At 47.2% G+C, this 25,305-nt stretch overlaps 1 protein-coding gene across 1 annotated transcript in view; it reads left to right on the top strand.

Moving 5' to 3' along the window:
* The first annotated feature begins 2,017 nt into the window (after positions 1 to 2,017).
* Positions 2,018 to 25,305, top strand: part of RUVBL2 (RuvB like AAA ATPase 2) — a 75,096-nt gene continuing 51,808 nt past the window's right edge. Inside the window, exons 1-5 of the mRNA XM_069200858.1 lie at positions 2,018 to 2,106; positions 3,023 to 3,071; positions 20,401 to 20,456; positions 23,127 to 23,268; positions 24,247 to 24,376. Coding sequence (XP_069056959.1) covers positions 2,092 to 2,106; positions 3,023 to 3,071; positions 20,401 to 20,456; positions 23,127 to 23,268; positions 24,247 to 24,376 — 392 coding nt within the window. The 5' untranslated portion in view covers positions 2,018 to 2,091. The remainder of the gene's footprint in view (positions 2,107 to 3,022; positions 3,072 to 20,400; positions 20,457 to 23,126; positions 23,269 to 24,246; positions 24,377 to 25,305) is intronic.

The following is a 25,305-nucleotide window of genomic DNA, read 5'->3' on the forward strand; positions in this document are numbered from 1 at the left end:
AATTGGGCCAGGCTCTGTCGACACCTTTTTTAGGGTTCTTACCAAATTTTTTTTAAAACATTAACATGTTAGGGTCTATGGAAGGAGTGGCCGTAATGTTATTTGGTAGATCAGACCTGGGACACTCCAAACACAGTCTACTGCGTGACATTTTATCAAGGGGTTGCCTTAATTTGTTGGAGACATACTGAGACACATGTTCGCTAGGAGACCATTCCGTGGAATTTGGGTGATGGATAAGAGTTGGGTCAAACATCGTTGACCAGCAAAATCCAAAACAGTTTCAGAAAGATTTTTATTTACTTTTGAAGACTCTCCCAATTCATCTAGAGAAGTTTTGCGCCTCTTCTCCAAAGGCCCTGACCAGATCATTATGTCTGGATCCTCCTTATCCTTATCTGAGTCACCCGAATCATCATCCATGTCTCTTAGGTGGATAATGTTAATAGGAAAATTCTACTTACTAGAAGTGCCCGGCTCAGCGATTTTGTGAGGAGAAGGAGAGCCTTTGGAAAGGGATGAAAATTCAGGCCCACGCTTTTTTGCCCTTGATAGAAGAAGGCTCTTTGGCCAATACTTTTTTCATGGAGACCTCTAAGGTCTTAGAGAGGTCAGACATAGAATTAGCAACTGCTTATTGTACAGAATATTTAATAAAGGCATTTGTATTATTTTTGAATACATGAGCCTCCTCTTCCTCAGAAAGAATTTCCATAATTTGAATGGCAATAGAGGATGAAGGCACCTGAATAACAGCTGTCTCTTAATATAGGACAAACAAAAGAAATAACCAGGAGCTGATTGGTTAACTCTAGGGATACAGAAAGAAGGGTGGAGCAAAGGCGTGGCACATGGACGAGGCTGGAAACAAGAGGCGAGAGACAGCAGTAATTAGAGACGATTTAGGCAGTCAGTCACAAAGCGGGCCTCCTCCTGAAGGACCGAATGCCGCATGACGCAGGAAGCGAGTGCTGCTGAGGGACAAGAGAAGAGGGAAAAAAAACACATTAGCGAATGTTCTAAAGGGAGAGTCCGAGGGAGGTCGCGAATGACATACGGAGTTATGCCGAATAAAGCTAACTAAACAGTGTACATAAAACGATAATAACCATATGTATAAATAACGTTAATGTATGCAGTAAACTGATAAGAAGTACTTATCTTGACTGCGAGCAGCAAGAAAAGAGGACTTGTTGCTCCCAGTCAAGACATTTATTGCGTGGTTCTTATGTGACTGGTGGTTTGCCTTTATGATGTCAGATTGTAGTTTTTCCAGCTTGGATGCTGGGATTTGTAGTTTTTATCTTGGCTGCTTTTCAAAATAAATCAGGAAAAGATAGCATAATAGGAGCCTCTGGGTCTTGTAATACAATTCTGGTCAACCTATTTCTAAAGTAAAGAACAAGGTAGTTTCCCTTCAGTTGTAGCAGCTTTACCTGTTAATGCAATGACTGGCACATAGATACCATCATTTTACTATACGTAAGTAGGAGATTTTGAAAAATAAATCGGGATAATGGATTTTCCCCATTGATTAGTACTGAAGCAGGGGCAATTTCAGGCGGGAGACAGATAAAATAAAGCTAATTTGGCCTTCAAAATCGGGGTATCTCGCCTGAATCCGGTCTATTGGCATGTATGCTGGCATCTCATTAACTGAGTGACAATCAAGCCCGTGCAGATTCTGTGTGGTAAACCCAAGCACTTTCATAAAACGCTCATGCGGGCAAACTGGTGTATCCGTAGGCCTGCCTATTGGGTGAAGTGCGCAAACCTGTGGCTCTCCTGAAAACATGCGATGTTACAATACGGAACGGAATTTTGAGTCAGGCAGAGAGGGACGATGTCTAAAGATTACATACATCTTTTTAATTGAGTAGCTAATATTATTACATATTCCTAGTTCATTTAGGTAACGACAATTTTGCTACACACCAGCAGAAGGTACCCTTTCAGAAATGGCCGCCGCAGTGCCCATGCTTGGTCGTCCGTCGTCTGTTTCCCTAACCGGAAGCCGAGTGTTCAGGTCAGGTAGTTGACGTCTGAGCATTTCCTGTCGTTGCAAGTGGCGACCAGAGTGGCGGCAGCAACATGGCAACAACTGTGGTGAGTATGCGTGTGTGATAATGGCATATTTTCTTGAGACGTGGATCATGTCCTTTCTTTTAGGACACAAGGCTGTCTTCTTCACTTGACAACATTACAATAGCTGACTTCGAACATGAGGACCGAATCTTTTGTAGAAGATGAACTAGCCAGTCGTCATGGGACATAGGAATACATCTCATTCTAAATACATTATCCATTACATTTCATTTGGAGTATTGCTTCTTTTTTCAGATTTATGGACACATTCTACTGTACGCTGACCACGTCTTTAAAAAAAAAAAAATAAGTACATAAATTGTACTTGCCCCTTAGTTGAGAGAACTGTTAAATACTGTCTGGTGAGCTTCGGCGATGTACACTACCAGAGCATTGGGGCACCCTCACAGTACATATTAATAAGGCGAGGCGACACGCCTTCCTCCCCCTGTCCAACCAACCGGTTTGGAAACTAATCCCACTCTTCTGGACAGAGTACCCGCTGTCCTCTATTCGTAAGGGTAACTCCCCCGAACTCAGGAACATCCCATTGATAATGTAGGGCCAGCTACAGCAGCCGGTCCTGGCACTTACCGTACACAAATACAGTGACCCACAACCCTCTTTTATACACCATCTCTAAATCGTATCCTTGTAACAGCTAGTTTTGTGTGCGTGGTGTGAACCTCCTTCTGGTTTGTATGCAGTCTGCGACCCTCTGTGCTCGGTTTATGTCAAAATGGTGACATAGGTAGCTGTCCATGCAGTAACGGTGTACCCGAAACAGTGAAATAGCTGAACGTGTGGTGATCTCGAGGCCCGGCACGGCGCCTTGAATGTGCCTGAAGACAGTTTCCTAGGCCTGTATGCATAAACTGTAAAAAAAAAAAAAAAAAAAATGTACGCTTTCAGTTATGTTTTTTCATTTCTTTTGCAGGCAACGAAAGTGCCAGAGGTCCGAGATGTCACTCGCATCGAGAGGATCGGTGAGTAGGACCCTCCTTGGGATAGCATTGTATTGTGGTGCAGTTGCAATATTTGTATGGAAAACGGCCTTTGTCTAGTATTCCTTTCAAAATGCGTCCTTATGCCCATCCTTAGTTAATATAATAAGGTTTGGTCCGGCAGGGATGATGGAGTGGAAAAGGCAACATTGTTAATATGTCTCAACGTCGATTTTAAACACATTTAAGAAGCATATTTCTGCCTGTACATTTTAATACAGGAATAATAGACCTTGCATCTTTGGCGTTTTTCCCCCGATCTTTTTGCCTTCTGACGACCTGTTTTTGCTGGTTTATTGTCTTTGCACATTTTGCCACTGCTGATAACTGCTAAAATGCAAGGGTTCCCCATGTAAATTGTATTGGTGATTGGTTTATCCATGATTGGCATATTTTATTTACTCATAAGTCCCTAGTAAAGTGCATTATGCGTGCCCATGGCCTGTAAATCAAATGCTACTAGTGAGTCTGCAGCACTGATTGTGCCACCCGCATGACTAGCCCTGTGAACATGTCTCAGGCCTGCCACTGTAGTGCGTGTGTAGTTTTAAACTGCCAATTCAACTTGCCTTTTACTAAATGTAAGTCACCCCTGAGGTAGGCACTAGGTAGCCCCATGGGCAGGATGCAGTATATGTTAAAGGTTCGACATGTACTGATGTTTTACATGTCCTGACAGTAAAGTGCTGCTAAATTCATTTTTCGCTGTTGCAAGACCTTTTGGAGTTTAGGGTCTCTGAACTCACAATTTAAAAATACAACTTTTCGAAAAGTTTTTAGATTGCCAGTTTGAAAATGCTCCTTTTATAAAGTGGGCATTTTCTTGCTTAAACCATTTTGTGCCTCTGCCTGCTTGTGTATTCCACGTCTAGGTCAGACTGACAGTTGGGCTATTGTGAATTCCCTCTAGACAATGACACAAAGGGAGCTGGGGTGTAGCCTGCATATCCTGATGAGTCTCCTGGGCTAGAGTGGGGAGGGAGGAGCTGACACACCTGAAATAACTGTTCCTGTCTTCGCACAATGCAGTCTCCACCCACCTGGTGTGTGTCGGGGGCCAGGCCTGGGCAAGGCAGGATCATGTCAACAACTGAGACTTTCCTTTGAAGTTTGCCTACTTCAAAGGCGGAAAGGGGTATAAGTAATGGACCCTCCCCAGACTTTCAGAACATGTCTCAATCAAGAGGTATCTCTGCCAAGGAGAAGAGCTGGAGGAGGAGTACTGCCCCTTTGCTGTGTGTGCTTTGCTGGGTTGGCCTTCAGTTGCTGCTTCTGCCTTAAGGAGGGCAAAGGCTGGACTTTGCTGTGTATCCTGCTTGTGAAGTTTCTCCAAGGGCATGGAATAGAGCTTGCCTCCTGTTGGAAATCTCAGGGATAGCAAAGACTTCAGCTTCACCTGCCTATAGCACTGGGAACTGTGTGTTTTGTGCTGCAACAGAAGAAAAACCACGCAGCACTGTCAAGGATGACACTGCTTGCACCGTGACCTGTGGGCGCCGCACTCCGCATCGCCTTGCACACACAGCAACCTTGGCATCCACCAGGATGATGCTCCACACTGACACCGACGCCACTGCCTGCACCGTGGCCTGAGGACACCGCTTGTGAGGTGCGTAGAGCACCACCCCGCAACCCTGCTCCACTGACGCCAGCACCATAGACTCCAGTGTCACCAACAGACGCCCCTGTCTGCACAGAGACCCATGGGCCTTCTGACAACAGTGCTTCAGCAACCTAGATGACGCTGGCTGAACCATGACCTTGAAACAACGCCTCCCCCAGTCTCACCCAGGAACATCCCGCAGGATGCCGCCACCGAGCCGCTGCCTGCACCGTGACCACTGCATGTCGCATTGTCCCGCTTTGCACCACAGCCCCAACCCCATTCACGCCAGCGCCCCTGCCTTCGTCATCAGCCCGGAGCTCCATCTTCAGCGCGTGTGACTTCAAGGGCCTGATGACTCCTGCACCGACCTCTGGAACTGACGCCAGCGACGCCACACTCGGATCTCACCGGGAGGATCACAACACCCTACATATCCAAGGTACTATTTGTGTGGCTTGCTGACGCCATAGCTTGCCCACGATGCCACAGCCAGCCTGGACGGTTGGATTTGTTGTTCACGACACTGTGATAGCCCCAGACTGAGCTATCGGACTTCAGGGGGTGCCTCATGTGTTTCCAAGGGTCTGACCCCAGAAGAGCTGGAGGACAGGAGGGATACTAGGAGACATCAGATAGAGTTGTAGATGATAAAAATGGAGGACCAAAGGGAAAAGCGAGCCATGGAGGAAAGGAAGATGATTTTAGACCATGAGCTCAGAGTAAAGAAGCTGGCTCAGAGGAGTAGATCCAGCAGCGATGGTGGCAGCAGTACCTCAGTGCACTAAGAGAGGATAACACATTCCCAAGAATGTAAGAAGGGCTTACAAGAAAGGAGATGATATCCAGAGGTGGTTTCAGGAATATTATACATCCATCCACATGAAAAGGATCCCTGAAAAGAATTGGGGAGCAGGATTGTGGAACCACTTCACAGAGGAGGGAGGGTCACTTTGTTAGCTTTGGGTAAGGGGTACAACCTCACCTATTCTGGTCTCATTGACGCCTCCTCCTGATGCCGTTACTGGGCCGCTGCTTGCACCATAACCTGTGGGCTACGCTCCGCATCACCCTGCTCACACCGCAGCCTTGGCATCCCAGACGACGCTGCCTGCACCGTGGCCTGAGGACACCGCTCGTGAGGTACACAGAGGACTGTCATGTCCCGCAGCCCAGGTCCACTGACGCCAGCGTCACAGACTCCAGTGTTGTCAACAGACGCCCGTGTGTACGCCACGTCCTGTGGGCGCTGCGCGGAGCCCGCACTGCCGCCTTGGGCCTACCGACGACAGCACTTCAGCAACGACGACACAGCTGCCTGCACTGTGACCTGGAGACATTGCACGTCGCACAGCCCGCTTCACATCGCAGCCCTGGTCTCACCGACGGTGCAGGACGCTGTCATCGAGCCGCTGCCTGCACTGTGACCACCGCATGTCGCCTCGTCCTGCTTCGCACCACAGCCCCGGCTCCATCCACTTCAGCGCTCCTGAGTTTGTCATCAGTCCAGAGTTCGATCTACAACGCGTGTGACTTCAAGGGCCCGATAACTGCCCAATTCTCAGAGTGGAGTTGTGGGATTCTGTGGGGGATGCGAAAGCAGTAGCATATTTGAGCAGAGGTGTTAGAACAATGACCATAACAAAATTTACTTATTTCCCTACTTAATACTTTGTAGTGCAGTATCTCATCTATGCACTTGGAGCCAGCCTAGACATGAATCAAAACATTACAAATATCATTAATAGGAATACCCCTCACCCCCCAAATCCCAGGCCTGAGGTGACTGGCGGTGGTAGCAGTGGATACGGGCTACGTTACAGACTTTTTTACTTTCATGTCTGGGCAATCTGGCTGCCGTTACTCCATAGTAGAGTTCCATCCTTCCCACATAGTAGAGGTGTAGGAAGCTGGCCTGGTGTGTGGTGGGTACCCAAGGTACTTACACCTTATACCAAGTCCAGGTATCCCCTCTTAGTGAAGTGTAGGCAGTGTCTAGAAGCCAGGCTCTCTAGGGGTAGCTGTGGCTGAGCAGCCAAGGCTTATCTAGGAGACATGCAAAGCTCATGCAATACCGCTGTAGTCACACAGCGCTTACACACATGAAAGAAAAAACTCAGCTGTACAAAAATAAAGGTACTTTATTTTAGGAACAAATTACTAGACAGGTAACCCACCCTTCGGAGGTAAGTAATACCCTAAATATATACACTAGTAATCAGAAACAGGCATAGAAAACAGTGCAAATAGCAATAACCAATAGTGACCCTAGGGGGAGCACAAACCATATACTAAAAAAATGGAATGCGAACAAGGTACACCCACCTAGGTAAGTAAAATGTGTAGAGGGGAGCTGGGAGTACTAGAAAACCACAGAGGTAAGTAACACAGTACCCCCCCACAACCATGAATGCAGGAGTAAAACACAGGATTTTCCTCAAAACATGCAAAAGGAGGAAAATAAGAAGAAAAAAAGACACCCAGAGAAAACTGCAAGAAAGCCAGCGGTGGATTCCCGAAGAAAGAAGACCTGTGGAGAGAGGGGACCAAGTCCAAAAGTCACTGTGAAGTCCAGGAGGAGTAGGAGCTACTACCCACCCAGCTATGGATGCAGGAGTTGGTCGACTGTGATGAAGAACAGGTCAGCACTGCAGCCCTGGAGCCGGTGAAGAGTTCCTGATGGATGCAGATGAAGCCCCACGCTGTAAGGAAGATTGGAGACTGGTGGCAGTGCAGGAATTCCATCAACAAGCCTTGGCAAAGGCAAACTCGCAGTCAGTGGGAAAGTGTTTCCGAGGACCAGCAAGGCCCAGGAGGACTCAACCCAGGAGGGGGAGTCACATGGGACCCTCAGCGTTGCAGAGAGTCCACAGGAGCAGAGTCAGCACCCACAGTGCAGGATCCACCCAGCTCAGCAGGAGAGGGGATCCACGCAGCCGGTCGTTGCTTGTTGTAGGTGCCTGTGGTTGCAGGGGAGAGACTCCTTTACTCCTAGGGAGATTCCTTCTTCTTCTTGTGCAGGCTGAAGAGTTGCCATCTTCTGAGGATGCATGGCAAGGGAAATGTTGCAAAGCTGGCAGGAGCCCTGGAAACAATGTTGCTGAAGAGTCCTTTCTTCTTGGAAGCAGCTTCTCAGGTCCTGGAGGTTCCAGTCGCGGTTCCGGAGGCCAGAAGTCGAAGCAGAGGTTGCAGAGGCGTCCTGCTGGAATCTTGCAAGCAAAATCTGAGGAACCACCCAAGAGAGAACCTAAATAGCCCTGAAAGGGGGATTGCTCACCTAACCAGGTAAGCACCTATCATGAGTGGGCTCTGACGTCACCTGCCCGGCCACTAAGATGCTCTTAGAGTTCCCTGCTAACCTTGGAAACAAGATGGCAGAACCCAGAACCCTCTGGAGGAGCTCTGGGCACCACCCCTGGGATGGTGATGGACAGGGGAGTGGTTACTCCCCTTTCTATTGTCCAGTTTCGCGCCAGAGCAGGGAGTGGGTGGGGTCCCTGAACCGGTGTGGACTGGTTTATGCATGGAGGGCATCAAATGTTCCCTTCAAAGCAAACCAGTGGCTTAGGGAGGCTACCCTTCACCAGCTATTCTCCCCTATTTCCAAAGGGAGAGGGTGTTACCTCCCTCTCCCAAAGAAGATCCTTTGTTCTGCCTTCCTGGGCTGCATCAGATCAAGCAGCAGGAGGGCAGAAACCTGTCTGAGGGGTGGCAGCAGCTGGTCTGCCCAGAAAACCCTATAAGACTGGTGGTAGCAATGCTGGGGGTCCCCAGAGTTTATGGAATCATACTTGCAACAGTATTGGGGTATGATTCCGAGATGTTTAATACCAAACATGTCCAGGTTCGGAGCTATCATTATGTAGCTGGACATAGGTAGTGACCTATGTCCAAGACACGCGTAAAATGGCGTCACTGCACTCACAAAGTCCAATAAAATGGATCTAGAGTTTGTGCTAGTCACACATACTGACAACAGGCAGAAAATGGGGGTAACCATGCCAAGAAAGAGGTCTCTTGCATATCTCGTGAGTTGGTGTGTCGTGATGTGTTAATCTGAAAAAAATTGTGTCCGGTGTCCATTTTGGATACCTTGTTCAGGAGTGTACGAGATGCTTGTATTCTTAGCACAAGCCTGGATACTTGGAAACCTGTGCACTGTAATCGCTGCAGGAAATAGTGCTGGACTGCTTACAGAGAGCTACCCCCGTTGTTTGACGATTTGCACAATACTCAGGTAATGGAAGGGTTTGTGTGAAGTACCTATAAAGTAATCTAGATTTCTCAGTAATCACATGATTTTTGCAGCCCAGAGGTTGACTCAGCATCAAGATCGACCACAGACCAGAATTGTGTAGGCTTTGAAGATTTAGACTCAATTGTCCCAATCCATCAATACCCCTGAAGTGCTCAAATCTGCCCTTCTGAATCCCAAAGAGGCCTAGAGGTCCTTAACTATTACACTCCAGCACGTGGTCTGATTGTGTTGGCTGGAGCCTACCTTCCTGGTTCTCGAACTGGTTGAAGCAGCTGTTAAGCCTATACCAGGGTTCTGCAAAGTCGGCCCTGGAGAGCCGGGTCCATGCCAGTTTTTCAGCATATCCACATTTAGAAAAATGTAGATTACTGAAACATCTTTTTTCTAAGTGTGGATATGCTAAAAATCTGGCATGGACCCGGCTCTCCAGGACCGACTTTGCAGAACCGTGGCCTATACGGTTCTGAAGATATTGCTGTTTGAAATCTGATGTGTTCCATCAGTCAAGTCTACTTTCTGTTTGTATCTGATGAATCGTAGTTCCCCATTTGGTGTAGTATCTCAGCACCGGAAGGCGATAACAGCTTTTTTTTTATTTTTTATTGTGTATTATTTGAACTGTTTGTTAAAAAATGCCGTATTTATCTTGCGAAGGCAAACCAGTTACTGCCGTTGACATTATGTGGTATTTATAGTGTATCTTTGAATGTAACCTTTTCCCTTCTTCGATTAAGGCTTTGACTGCCACTTAACTACCTCTGGAGTGTCAAGTGCCTACAAAAAGTAACTATCTGCTTGGGGTGCATTGGTACTAGTGGTACTGAAGCATCGGTGTTAAATAACAGTACCTACACTGGATACTGCTCAGTAACCGCCACTGCCTGAGGGCACCAAGAAAATGTCTCATAGGCCCCGGGCAGTCAGTGGTTCGAGGTGTACTCCTGATTTTTTTTCAGTGTTCTGTTAATCAGTTGGATATGTGATAGGAGAGCATTGAGCAGATGTAGTTAGTACCTTCAAGGTTATTGTCTTGTGCATGTCCATGGTTACGTTAAACAACAACCTGGATTCTTATGGCCTTTTTGACAGTGAGCGCAGTTAGAAGTGCACCTCCTGGGACATACGAAATCCCCTCCACCCGCTGCACCCACCTCTCCCCCCCCCCCCCCCCCCCCAAAAAAAATGAAACGTGATCTCTTGTCTCATCTGCAAGGCTCCTGTAGTTGTCAGGGGACATTGTTTATGTTGAGGCCAGTGATCTGTAGCGTAGACAGACGTTTTAGGAAATGGTTGGGGAGCTGGAGCCCAGTTACTTTGGCAACTTGTTTGACATCAAGATGTCACTATGGTGACCGCACCGCCTTGAAAGACTGAAGCTCGGCCCACAGGTTTGATCTGATTTCCTTTCAACCAGCTCACACAAAAGAGACTATAACGAAGCTTGACTTACTGCCCGTGCGGTCCTTGTGCTTTGTGCTTGGACGCGTAAATTACTGTATAATTAATGATGGAGTTTGCCTTTAAAGCCTTTCCGTAGGTCGAAGTGAGCGCCAAAGAATACAGTGCTCTTGGTCTGCTGAGCTTCATAAAGCAGCAGCAGTGTATGCATTCTGCCTAAAGAATTGCCTTAATGTTGGCTTTGTCTGCTTTCTTAACTGTTTATTGCTTTTTGTTTTCTTTGTGCATTCAAGATGTTCCCTTGGTAGTGTCACCCATCCCCATTCTCTGTCTTCTAAGATCAAAATATACCTACACAGTTTGGATCAAAACTTTTATAAGTGTAGTTTTACACATGAGATACATTCCGATTCCAAAAAATGACAACACCAATTTCCTGGTGTGGACGATATAGTCTTATGATTCTCCTTTACTTTGAGGATCAGCTGGAAGCTTCTTCTGGGGGATGTGGCCCTTTCTGTTCACTGGCTGGGCAATGTTGCATTTGCCCAACTTGGTTCTGGGGGAGAATCCAAGTGTACCAGAAGATCAGAGACTTGCTGCTAACTTCCACAAGTAAGCTTTTGCACATATCCTAATTTTCAAAGGTAGGTGTAATTTAGGCTAATATTTCATTTAATTTACGTAATGAATTACTCCCCCTTGGGTTATGCAGAAATGTAATCAAATTCAGGTGTAACTAAGGATTGTTAGACTGTTGGAAGAAACAGGTGTGTGCTGTTCACAATAAAACACTCACATTTGTTATCCTGACTGTATTTGTCTGTTGTTTATTTTGCAAACTGACTGAACACTTTTTTTTTTAGACTGAGATATAAAATGTTTTAATGTGATATGTAATCCTTTCTCCAGTTCAATATGTTTTCATACCATGTTTCTGCTTATGCTCGCACTATGTGTAATGTAATTGGTGTATTTTCCCACAGTGTCATTAGCACCAAGACCGGGCTCTTTCAGGTGCAACTTGCATGTGCAGTTGAGAAATGGATCTAAAATAGTTTATAAATGCCCATTGAGTTACACCTGTGTGGGTGTTGACCAGATTTGCATTCTGTTTGCCGGATCACTCCTCGTATGTATTCCTGGGAATGCCCACAAGTGTATTTTATACCAAATATCACCAATGTCTTTGACGCACATGTATTTCAGTCAAAGACCTGTGTTTAACCCACATTCTCCAAGTGTGCCTTACGCACGTTTATGTTGTAACTGACATAAGCTTACATCTGGAAATATCCTTTGTAAATCTCACCCTCGTTAGGACTGGCTTGATGGCAGAGCTGTTCTTCCAGAGCTCTTATTATTCCTCTTAAAAAATATACCTTGTGTGGGCTTCAAAGGAATAAACTGCTCTCACCTCATGCTAATGGCTGTTAGTTGTATCGCCCCGCCTCCCTTGGCGTGCTTCTGTCACAGCAGGGCAGCACTCCCCCCAGTATCTGGCATTTTAAGCGCTTGATGGGAGAATAGTGTAGCTTTCGATGTTTCAATGTATAGTGCAGCGGTTACTGACTTGTTCTCTGTGGACCCCCAGTGAATCACCACTGGAACGCGAGACCACCCATCAAAGTCATTTTTATGATGTGAATCTTAAAGCAATTCACAGAACAATTGTGCATCAAACAAATATGCACATTATGGAATATTATATTAACAAAAACATATTTAAAAACATTGACATTTTAATGAAAGTTTTAATTGTTTTAAAACTGTTTTCTTTTCTGAGCGACAAAGCAATATGCTGTTCATTAGCACACTATTTTTGTCTTTTTTTGCTCCAATACATACATGCTTTGTGGACAAATACCAGCCCTTCAGTGAGGGTCGATTTTGGTCCCTCTGCGGCACTTGCGCTGCTCACATGAATAAAGATAAGGAGACCAACGTAGGTTTTAGCATTCAGTTTGAACATTTTAAAAATATTCTTTGATTGGGAGGGAATATCAATTTTTATTTTTTTATTTTTTTTATGTATCATGTGTTCTTTATTATTCTATTATTTTTTTCAAGCGGTGGGGACCCTGTGAGTAGGAGTCGTGGACCCCCACAGAATGGTTTAGTCGTTATTATACGTTGTGTGCTTGTGTATGCATTTGCATGTTATGTAATTTTTTTTTTAGGTTTTTAATTTCTCTTTTACCATTTCACTTTATTAGCACTTAGTGAGCCATGCAGTATAGCTGTCTTACTATGTTGCGTTTTTGAGTCACGAATATCTGCATGTTGTCTGCATTATATGTATTTTCCAGTTTATGGGAACGTACAGTGTTGTAGTTCTGTGTCCGAGTCTGGAGTATGTTGTCTTGTCTGTCCATCTATTATCTCTTTACATGTTGTAGTAATGTTTCATATCTGCTTATTGTAAATTACTTTAAATGTTTTTATTTTTTTTCAAACCTTTTAGTCCCTTTTTTCTGATAGTCTTGAAATGGCTTCAGAATTCCTTTGATTTTGTAGTCAACATGATTATTTTATTTTTTGTGCAAATACACTTCTACTCAACCACACTATGTTTTACATTGTACTGAAGGTGTTAGTATAGCTACACAAGCCCTTTATGGGCAGCATGTATTTCAGTTTTTTTTTTGTAATTTTAAGTTCTGCTGGCAATACTGTCGCACTGCGATTCCTCAGGTGGTTTATTTTACTTGTACTGAATGGCTAACATAGACATGTTATCTGCTTGCGTATTCATTTTCGTTTTCTAGCATTTTTTTCAAATATTTATTCTTGAAGATGGAGAAAAAAAATTGAGAACAGTTTAGCAGTCCATTTTCTGACATTTTCGTTATAATTTTTGTTCATTTTTTCTTACATTTCTGTAATATGAAAATGCATCTATTGCATTTTAGTTGCATTTATATAGCATCTCATACCCTTGCTGAGGTGCCAAAGCACATTTTCGGGCAAGTAGTTCGCCATTCCATTAGCACTATGCATGGAAGCAAGTCATGTGGCTTATATTGATAGCATGAGGACCAGAGCTGGCACTTACTGTGTTTTGGCATTGTGCCTATGTGTGAATTTGAAGCGAAAATGAATGTGAAATAAAACATACTAATGTATGCTAGTGTATGGATGGCTAGAAAGAGTGAATGTAGCATACATGTATGAAATGTTTTTGTGATGTATGGCAAAAACTGCTCGAACTGTTGCAGCAAATTTGCAGCTGCACCTACGCATGGGCGTACGAGAAAAGGCAGTTGTCTGCGCATGCATACTACCAGTTTTGGATTGGTCCGTATCTTACAGTTTAAACCATATTGAAGTATGGGCATGTGAAATGCCAAGAAGTTAAACGATGATGTGGTTTGAGGGTTGAGTCTTTCATCATCTATTGTATATCCCCGTGAGTCCATATTGGAACTTTAGAGGAGCAACCTATAGCAATAATTTTTTATTTTTTTTGTAACAAGCCATTTTGTATGCTGCGAGGAGCCCATGCAAGAATGGCTAGGAGCAACCCTGGGAATGGGCATTATGCAACTAGCAAAGGAAATGCTCGTTTGAGTCCATTGTGGAGCAAACATTGGTCTACATATATACTTCAGTGGATCACCCTGGAGTGGCAGAAAACAAACATTATGTAATCATCCATTGTATATGTGAAATGATTCCACCCTGGAGTGTCCAAGAGAAACCCATTAGAGTGGACATTATTCAACCTGCGATGGTACTTGCTTTTAGGGGTTCATATAGAGTGATAGACAGGAACCTGGACGAATTGGCATGATACACTAACCATAATTATATGATCTAATGGCCCCACCTTAGAGCAGCAAAGGGGCATACTTTATGCAATCAGCCACAGTAAAACATAAAAGGAATACTACCAGATATTGGAGGTGCAACCCGTTTTTAAGTTGAATCCTACTAGACAGCACAGCTGTCTGACTTAATTAGAAGTGCCTGTGGACATTCCAAAAGCATCCCTCTGAATGCATTTCACCCATTGCTAACTGTTACAAATGGGGTTTCTGGTTGGCTATAGTATGCACCCAAGCCAGACAGAACCCACCCACTCTAGTCGGGGCGAGGGCGTTACACACCCAGGATAACTCCTGCTCACCCTCTTGGTATCTTGGCACAAGAAGTCGGTCCTGACCCGGAGGCAATGTGTAAAGCGATTGTGCAACACATGTGATGCAATAAATACACCACAAAGGAAACACAACCCCAAGTCATATAAAAATAAACTGTATTATATAAAACATCATTAGACCAAACATCACGTCAGTAATACCCTGCTACATAAGCAGTTGTCGGAACATTACTCAGTTACTAGTACTCTGCAAAAGCCAGTACAGTCACATAAAACACATAGGTCACTGGTTATCCTGCAACCTAAGCAGTAGTCCGGTAAACATTACTACAAGAATGCACATCCCATAATAGACATACCCTTATGAACACCTAGGCATCATTATGAATGCACACGAAGTGAAAACATTCCCTAATAGGCACATGTCAGAATAAACATACTATCAGGAAGGAAAAGACAATATCGTGACTGCCCCATGCGTAGCTCAAACATATAGGCCCTGTGGTCTTGGGCTTCTATTATGGGTTATACAGCAGATCTCCTTCACCCCGGTTCACCATGTGAACTCTGGGGCGGCTATTTACCGCATTTACGGAAACGGGCAGCTGTGGCAGGCAGGGCCGTCCGATTAAGAGTTCCTCTCCTGTCCTGCCAGCCTTTCCTATAAGTGCCCCCAAAGAACAATGTCCCAGGAAGGGGGAGGCACCAGTACCCTCCCACAGCCACAGAAGGAATCGCCAGCCGCTCTTGCAAACATGCAGTGCGGCTTGGCTTCTCCTGGTGCGGCATGTGCATGGCTGCGAGCAGGCCGCACTTCTATCCGAACTGTGCTGCCGCACCTGTTTAGATGTGATGCGGTGCTCACCTCCCACTTCTCCTCTGCTCCTACAGGCTCTGTGGTGCGGCTTGGGCCGCAGCTGTGACTGCAATTGGAGATGCCGGGTTGTGCCCTCAGGGCACCGATTAGAGTGCATGTCTCGTTGCCCAGAAACCTACTGTCGTCGGCAGCTGTGCCTCCTCCTTTCTGGCCCCCACCGCAGGGGAGTAAAGGGGTGTCAGTTTGGCTCTCTCAATGGGGCCACACAGTGAGAGAAAGAATGTAGCACTCACCAGGTGCTAGATGATCGAATGAAATCCGGCACTTCCCTCTGCACCAGGACTGGAAAGAACGCACTCATCCTGAAGGATAACCGTGCTTTGGGGAGGGGAGGCGCGGGGACAGTGGGCACAGGACCCAGCCCCTGGAGACAACAGATGGGGCACTGGGCAGCAGGGCCCCAGCAATCACGCCAGCACAAGGTTCTAAAAGCAGTGGCATTCCCTCTCAATGACCTAGCAGGTCATAAGTCAGCACAACAGCAACAGTCCCAAGGCGGTTCCTGGCGAGTCCATTAGTGTCTAAAAAATGTGGGAGAAAGCCCCTTATACTTATACTCATTTTGCACAGTCTCCACAAAAGGGGGAAGAAGAGGATCCAACCAGTCCTAACTGGTTTTAGGAGTGCCCCCTCTCTCCTCCAGCACAGGCTCCAAACATCAATGGGGGGTAAACAAGCCCTTTGAGTGAGGCCAGGGCACAGCCTTTACAAATGCAGGTGTGCCCCCACCTCTTCCTCTCTCAGCCCAGGAAGACCATTCAGTATGTAGATGCCTCTCTGTGACACCTTTACCCTCCCTGTGTACAGGCTGTCTTAAAAGTATGCACAAAGCCCAGCTGTCACTCTGCCCCAGACGTGGATTGGAGTCAAGCTGCAAAACACCAGAGTCATAAGCACAGAGAAATGCTCACTTTCTAGAAGTGGCATTTCTATAATGGTAATAAAAAATCCACCTATAGCAGTAAGCAGTATTCCTCACTACCATTGCAACCATACCAAACATGCCTACGCTACCACTCGTAGATCAGACAATACCACCCAGACATAAGGTATGGCATTTCCAATGCAATTCTAGGAGAAGGCAGCACGTGCAGCAGGGAGACACCAAATAGGCTGTTTGTCACTACCAGGACAGGCCACACAACTAGGCATGTGTCCTGCCTTTTACATACATAGCACCCCGCCCATAGGGATAGCTGTGGCCCACATTAGGGGTGACATATGTAGTGAAAAGGGAATTATAGGCCCGGGAAGTAATTTTAGGTGCCAGGTTCCTGTGGGCCCTGTGGCCAAATGTCCAGATCTGTCTTCAGAGGGAGCTTGGTGTTTACTTTACTTTTCTTTCTTACACTTCAAAGTGAGAGAATGTATATAACAGGCCTGCTGGGTACATGTCAGAGGAGGAGATGTAGGATGTTATGTTTTTTAAGCACTCAACAAAAATGAACTGTGCTGATGTTTCATAATGTATCAGATTTTTGAAAGTACAAATGAAGCACATTTTTTGTAATGCTGAAGTGTGGTTGGAACAAATATCTGAATATGATTTTAAAACAAATCAATTCACTAGGTGATGACATTTCCACACATCCGCATTTGTGTGCAGTAAAACTGTATGTGGGTGCAAATGTAAAGGTAATTTTAGTTGGCAATGTGTTGTCTGTAATGACAGTGCACTACTACACTATGCCATTCCACTTTACACCACTCCACTCTAGACTACTCTAATTCACTTTATGCCCTTCCACTCTACGCCACTCCCTTCTACAACATGCCACTCCACTCTGACCCCCTGCAACACGCCACCCCAATATATGCCTGCCTACCCCTCCCTACTCAACTTAGTGTAACTCGGTCAACCCTACCCCAATATTGCCAGTCTACCACATCCCACTAGAACATACCCAACTCCGCTCCAATCAACCCCAATCCACTCCAGTCATTTGTAATCTACTCCATTCCAGCCTACCCCAATCCACCTGACTCAAATCTACCTCAGTCCATCTCACTCCAATCCAACCCACTCCACTCCAGTCTACCCACTCCACTCCAAACTACCCCAGTTCAATCCATCTCACCTCATTCCAATTCACTCCCCTCAGTGTATCCCCATCCAGTTCAATATATCACAATTTACTGCACTCTACCCCACTCCAATCTGTCACAATGAACCCCACTCCTGTTCACCCAGTCTACTCCACTCCGCCCCAGTCCAATCTGCTTCACTCCACGTATCCCCACTCCTGTCAATCCTATTCTAATCCACTGCAACATACCCCCCTCTCCACTGAACCCCAGTCCTCCCCGTCTACCCCACCCCACTTTACTCCAGTCTACCCCACTCTACTCCACTCCAGTCTACCCCACTCTACTCCAGTCTACCCCACTCAACTTGTGTACCTAACTGCACCCTACCCCAGTCTATCCTACTCCAGTCTACCACACTCCAACCCATCTACCCCAATCAACCCCAATCTACCACACCCCACTCTACTTCACTCCAATCTACTGCACTCTACTTCAGTCCTGTCTACCATTCTCCACTCAAATCTACCCCAACCCATTTGAATCTAACCCACTCCGCCCATATCTACCCTACTCCACTCAGTCTACCCTACTCCAGTCTACCGTATTCAAATCTACCTTACTCCACCCCTTTCTACCTCATCCCACTCCAGTCTACCCCATCCCACTCCAGTCTACCCCACTCCACACTACCCCGCTCAAATCTGTCCCAGTCCAATCTACCCTCACTCTACTCCATTCCACTCTACCCTACTGCAGTCCACCCAATCTACCTCACTCCACCTATCCCCATTCCAATCCACCCAGTCTACCCAATTCCAATCCACCCAGTCTAGCCCACTCTGCCTTGCCACACTCCAGTCTACCCCATTGTGCCCCACTCCATTCCAATCCACCCTACTCATATCCACTGCAATCTACCCCACTCTACCCCTCTCCACTAAACCCCAGTCCTCTCTAATCTACTCCTCTCCAATCGACCCCCCTCCACTAGCCCACTTGATTCCTGTCCACCCTACTCTAATCCACTGCAATCTACCCCTCTCCACTGAACCCCAGTCCTCCTCAGGATAACCCACCCACTCCTCTCCAATCCACCCATGCTACCTCACTCCACTCTAGTGTTCCTCACTCCGCTCTACCTAATCAACCCCACTCCAGCCTACCACACTCCACCCCAACCCCCTAGTCCACTCAAATCTACCTCAATCAACCCCACTCCCTCTCTTCAATCTACTACACCCATTCCAATTGACTGCACTCCACTTCACTCCTGTCTTCTGTTCTCCACTCAGCTCTACCCCAATCCAGTCCAATCTACCCTACTCCACCCCCAGTTACCCTACTCCTGCCTACCCTACTCCAGTCTACCCTACTCTACCCCTGTCTACCTCACCCCACTCCAGTCTACCCCATTCCAGTCCACCAAATCAACCTCACTCCAATTTGCCCACTCCACACTACCCCGCTCCAATCTACCCTCACTCCACTCCATTCCTATCTACCGTACTGCAGTCCACCCAATCTACTCCACTCGACCCCATTCCACCCACTTCAGTCTTCCACACTCCAACCTATCCAACTCTAATCTACCCCATTTCACACACAGTCTACCCCACTCCATTCCAATCTACCCTTCTCTAACCCACTCCAATCTACACCTCCACGCTCCTCATTCTACTCCATTCTAGTTTCCACTCCACTGTACGCCACCCCTATTTATCCTACTTCAACCTTATTTATCCCACTCCACCCCTGTCTATCCCAATCCAACCCACCCAATCAACCCCTCTCCACTCTACCACAATCTACCCCACTCCACCCAAATCTACCCCACTCCAATCTCCCCCTCTCCAATATATCCCAATTTTCTCCACCTCAAATCCACTCTACCCCACTCTGATCTACCACACCACACTCTACTCCACTCTAGTTGATGCAACTCTACTTCCCTCCAGTCTACCACACGCCAGTCAAATCTACGCTACTCCAGTTGACTCTAAACCAATCCACCCCACTCTACCCTACTTGAATCTACCCCACTCCAGTCTACCCCATTCTACCCACTCTGATCTACTCCAGTCTACCCCACTCCAGTCTATCCCAGTGCAAATTACCCTCACTCCAATCTACCCCGTCCTATCCCACTCTGCTCTACCCCAGTCTACTCCAATCTACCCCACACAACTCCACTCCAGTGAACCCCAATCCAGTCTACCTCACTCTGCCCCACTCTCCTCCTCCACTACAATCTACCTTATTCTACCGCCTCCACTGTACCCCAGCATACCCCACCCCAAAAACTTTAGCCATGCTGAATAAAAGCCACACTGGTGTACAAAATGGTTAAAACACTTTCAGAGCCAATAGCTCTTGCATAGGCGGGAACTGTTGGCTTTGCAAATGCTTGTTTTGTCTGTCCAGGTGCAACTCAACAGCAACCATTGAGCCAGCCAAAAAGTGGCCTGGGGAGTCCATAGATGAATGGCAGAACAGCAACAGGTGATCTGTGATGTATTGAAAAGTTTGCTCTGTCTGGCGAGTCATGACAATATGGATTCTTCCATTTTATGTTTTTTTTTTAATTGCATATAGTTGGGTTTGCTTTTATTTTACAATGGTACTTTTAATGACGCATTATCTACTGTATGCTTCCACAAGATGATTGCAATATTATAAATATAACATAAGGTTTTATAAGGCCTTACCTTATAATATATTAATGCCAGACCTCTCCGCTTTGTCATTGCTTGTTACCGCTTGTAAAAATAAAAATAAAATGAGTTGAGCAGAAAGGGTACTGTCTCCATTTCTTTTTCCACTTCATAAAGAGTATTGTAAATATGGAGGCGAAGTTGTAAACAGTTATAAGTGCAGCTTTCTGTAGCATTGAAAATAAAGTCACAAATAGTTTTAGTCCCTCCTCTTCACATCTCCACTGCTTATCCTTCAGATGTCTTTGCATGATAGTACCACTGGCGGCATTCAGAAGCCAATATTTTTTATATGTGCTGGTTTCTATATAATGAGGGCTGTTTTCTCCACTAGGTGCCCATTCACATATCCGAGGGCTGGGCTTGGACGATGCCTTGGAGCCTCGACAGGTATGATATACTTACTACCTCGCACTTCTGCTGTAAGTGTGGCGGTCCAGTCTGCTAGCGCTTGCGCAGAAACACGATGCTGCTGTTAGTGTGGCGGTCCAGTCTGCTAGCGCTCGCGCAGAAACACGATGCTGCTGTTAGTGTGGCGGTCCAGTCTGCTAGCACAGAAGCAGGATGCTGTGACAGAAACAGATGCTGCGGTTAGTGTGGCGGTCCAGTCTGCTAGCACAGAAGCAGGATGCTGTGACAGAAACAGATGCTGCGGTTAGTGTGGCGGTCCAGTCTGCTAGCACAGAAGCCGGATGCTGTGACAGAAACAGATGCTGCGGTTAGTGTGGCGGTCCAGTCTGCTAGCACAGAAGCAGGATGCTGTGACAGAAACAGATGCTGCGGTTAGTGTGGCGGTCCAGTCTGCTAGCACAGAAGCAGGATGCTGTGACAGAAACAGATGCTGCGGTTAGTGTGGCGGTCCAGTCTGCTAGCACAGAAGCCGGATGCTGTGACAGAAACAGATGCTGCTGTTACTGTGGTTGTCCAGTCTGCTAGCGCTAGCTCAGAAGCAGGATGCTGCTGTTACTGTGGTTGTCCAGTCTGCTAGCGCTAGCACAGGAAGACGATGCTGGTGTTACTGTGGTTGTCCAGTCTGCTAACGCTAGCACAGGAAGACGATGCTGGTGTTACTGTGGTTGTCCAGTCTGCTAACGCTAGCACAGGAAGACGATGCTGCTGTTACTGTGGTTGTCCAGTCTGCTAGCACAGAAACATGATGCTGCTGATAATGTGGCGGTCCAGTCTGCTAGTGCTGGCACAGAAACACGATGCTGCTGTTAGTGTGCGGGTCCAGTCTGCTAGTGCTAGCACAGAAACACGATGCTGCGCCTTGGTGCTGTTTGCAGTGACCGTGGCGCCTGGTTCAGCCGCCAGGAAGTGTTAAAATGTATTGGTATGGATTGGGGTCTATAAAAGGGAGCGATAACCAGGTGCAGCATGCGTTTTCCCTGCCTGTACCGAGGCTTCACAATAGTGTTTACTAGTGTTCACTTCTCACGAATCTGTATTTGCACGGCTATGGATTAGTGGTGGTGTAAATGGATAGTACATCGCAGTCAGGGAACGTATATCTGTTTATTGATGAATGGGATCGCCGATGAGTTACACTGTGATTTCAGTCATACAGTAGGGTGGATGCCCGTCCGCCAGTAGGTTCCCGGAGGCCAAGCCCTCGGTCCACAGTAGGGCGGGTGCCCGTCCGCTAGTGGGTTGTCTGGGACCAAGCTCTCGGTCTACAGGAGGGTGGGGTGCCCGTCCGCTAGTGGTTCCCGGAGGCCAAGCCCTCGGTCTACAGTAGGGGGGATGCCCGTCCGCTAGTGGTTCCCGGAGGCCAAGCCCTCGGTCTACAGTAGGGTGGATGCCCGTCCGCTAGTGGTTCCCGGAGGCCAAGCCCTCGGTCCACAGTAGGGTGGATGCCCGTCCGCTAGTGGTTCCCGGAGGCCAAGCCCTCGGTCCACAGTAGGGTGGATGCCCGTCCGCTAGTGGTTCCCGGAGGCCAAGCCCTCGGTCCACAGTAGGGTGGATGCCCGTCCGCCAGTAGGTTCCCGGAGGCCAAGCCCTCGGTCTACAGTAGGGTGGGGTGCCCGTCCGCCAGTAGGTTCCCGGAGGCCAAGCCCTCGGTCTACAGTAGGGTGGGGTGCCCGTCCGCCAGTAGGTTCCCGGAGGCCAAGCCCTCGGTCTACAGTAGGGTGGATGCCCGTCCGCTAGTGGTTCCCGGAGGCCAAGCTCTCGGTCTGCAGTAGGGTGGGGTGCCCGTCCGCTAGTGGTTCCCGGAGGCCAAGCCCTCGGTCCACAGTAGGGTGGATGCCCGTCCGCTAGTGGTTCCCGGAGGCCAAGCCCTCGGTCCACAGTAGGGTGGGGTGCCCGTCCGCTAGTGGGTTCTCGGTGGCCAGGCTCTCGGTCTACAGGAGGGTGGGTGCCCGTCCGCTAGTGGGTTGTCTGGGACCAAGCTGTCGGTCTACAGTAGGGCGGGTGCCCGTCCGCTAGTGGGTTGTCTGGGACCAAGCTCTCGGTCTACAGGAGGGTGGGGTGCCCGTCCGCTAGTGGGTTCTCTGAGGCCAAGCCCTCGGTCCGCAGTAGGGCGGGTGCCCGTCCGTTAGTGGGTTGTCTGGGACCAAGCTCTCGGTCTGCAGTAGGGTGGGGTGCCCGTCCGCTAGTGGGTTCTCGGAGGCCAAGCTCTCGGTCTACCTTGAATGTGGGCGCATCTCCGTCTGATTTCTCATGCCACTGTGCTCGCCTTTTGTGAAAGTGTTCTGGGTTGTAACCACCTTCCTGGTGTCATTAAAGTCTGCTGGTTCTCATATCCCCAAGGTCTCACGTGTGTGATATTTTCTCTCCCAGCACCTATTTGGCTCGCATTGTGCCCACCTCACATCAGTGGGGGGCCCGGTTCTGGCTGTTCTTCCCCTCCCTTGACCATAAGGATCGAGGAGATGATCTGTGAATGTGGTGGCTTTTCGTGACTGAGAGTCAGTGGAGGGGCTTCATTCTTAGTTATTTCCCCATCTCTTTGTTTTCAGGAGTCATCCTAATGATGTGCCAGTCTTAGTCCAGAGGTCGGCGAGTCTCTCCCGATGCACCTCCATGCAGCCCTCACCTTTCATGTTCTCTCTCCCGCAGGTCTCCCAGGGGATGGTGGGCCAGTTGGCCTCTCGCCGCGCGGCTGGAGTCATCCTGGAAATGATTAAGGAAGGGAAGATCGCAGGGCGAGCAGTGCTGATCGCTGGGCAGCCTGGCACCGGGAAGACTGCTATTGCGATGGGTATGGCTAGTCTTCAACGTCAAGTCGAGGAGACGAAACTTCTTGGTTTTCTATATTGTACCTTGTAAAGAGTATTCTGTGGTCCCTCTGCTGAGTGCTTTATTCGGATCTATGCATTACTTATGTAGATTAGAGTCCTGTACCTTAAATCTGAAGGGAACCTTTAATGGCGTTGACACTTTCTGTTCAGCTTACAGCTCTGCAGAGTGTATCTTTAAGATGAATTCTGTGGTTGTGTACTGGGCCTGTATCTGACATATTTGTACAAACCTCTGTAGACAATCTCCTGTAATTAGTTGTTCGGGACACTTTCTGGCAATCACAGTATTGTGCCTCTTTAAGGTGCCGGCAGCAGCAACTCCCAGGTCCTCTGTAGCAATTGCCTGTAGTACACATACTGCCATTATAATGCACGCTGCTAATGTTTAGTTTTAGAAGCCATTCACAGTAGGACTCCTCACAAAGAGGTGCTTCACCCCTCACAGATCTCTACACTCCAGCTCCGACCGACACCAGGACGTAGACACTCCAAAGTGAAGCAAATTCTGCTCATTGGTGCAGACTTCTGGTCTCCGTTACGTTAGCATGGCATTTTTCTGTGTGCTGGACACCCCATTTGGTGGGGCTCATTGTGGGATGGGTATGATCTTTTCTGTGTAGGCTCTAATGCTATGGATGTAGTGGTCAGAAGGGGCTTTTTTTGTCTTTCTGAAGATGATTGCTCTTTGTGGGTGTTCAGAAGGGTGGGAGTTTTATTGATAAATGTGTCAGCAAGGTGGATGTTTTCTAGCAGATGCTTAAAAAGATTCTTGCTTTTGTCTGTGCTCATTCTTCAGTGCTTTTTCTGTACATTCATGCAGTTGGCTTCTTCTGGGTCTGTGTAACTTCAGGGATGTTCGGTGTGTGCAAGAGGTTGTATTGGATTATTTGTCAAAGCTTTTTATGTTGTACATCTTACTTTCTACCCATATCCGACAGGCATGGCTCAGGCACTTGGGCTGGACACCCCGTTCACAGCGATTGCTGGAAGTGAAATATTTTCTCTAGAAATGAGCAAGACAGAAGCCCTGACACAGGCCTTCCGGCGGTCCATCGGAGTGCGAATCAAGTAAGTGAGACGCCACGGCCTGCCTTGTCACCCCATGATGTTCTGTTTGTGCTGGGTAGAGTTGTCTGCGTGTAAGTTACCACACCACTCGATGCTTTAGGCTCGCTTCACGGCTCCCTCTCAGCCTTTCTTCGCAGAACCATCTGACTCCTTGACCGTCAAGTTTTGCCGGTGTGTCTGTTTCCTTTTGAATAAATACTTCTACATAATCAGACTGCTGAAAGGCATTGCACATTTCTTTCGTCAACTAGCATCACATGACCACAGTTTGGTATGCATTGATGAGCTTCTGAGATCAGGCTACTTCTTGACATCAGAACTAGCCAGGACTTAGGAACATTTTGGACACGCTATAGAGGTTTTGTATGTAATATTATTTCTTATAGCCTGAACTCTGAACGGTAGACAGATATAACTGTTAAACCACTTGTTGCTCCATTTATTTTCCTCAAAAGGCTGGCTGGATAAATCTCCTTTATGAGGATTCGAACTATTAGCCTGCACATCACTGCATATCTCAGTAGTGAGTGATTAACTCACAGCGCCATCACACAGTCTGACACGGACATGCTCCACGGCTCTGTGATGCAAGTGTGACACGGCAGGGAGCCACCTTTTCTGTATTCATTTCCCCTGCTAAAAATTTAAGTTGTGACATCACATTTACTGACAAATTGAAACACAGCTGTTTTGTATCATTCTCGTGGTTCAACGAGCTGAGTTGTTTTTAAAAGGATTTTTTCCACCGTAAACAAAGTTGCTGTTTAATTCATTTTGTAATGTTCTTTGTTCACGTTTTTTATGAAGCTGCGATGAGGGGTCGCCCCGTCCTTACTCTCGGAATAGCAAGAACTTCTCTCCTTTCTTGCTTCACAAGGAAACATGTTGTAATTGTTAGCACGTACTGACATGTGCTGTGTGACTGTCCA

This window comes from Pleurodeles waltl, chromosome 7 (assembly GCF_031143425.1).
Source record: "Pleurodeles waltl isolate 20211129_DDA chromosome 7, aPleWal1.hap1.20221129, whole genome shotgun sequence".
Taxonomy (NCBI): domain Eukaryota; kingdom Metazoa; phylum Chordata; class Amphibia; order Caudata; family Salamandridae; genus Pleurodeles; species Pleurodeles waltl.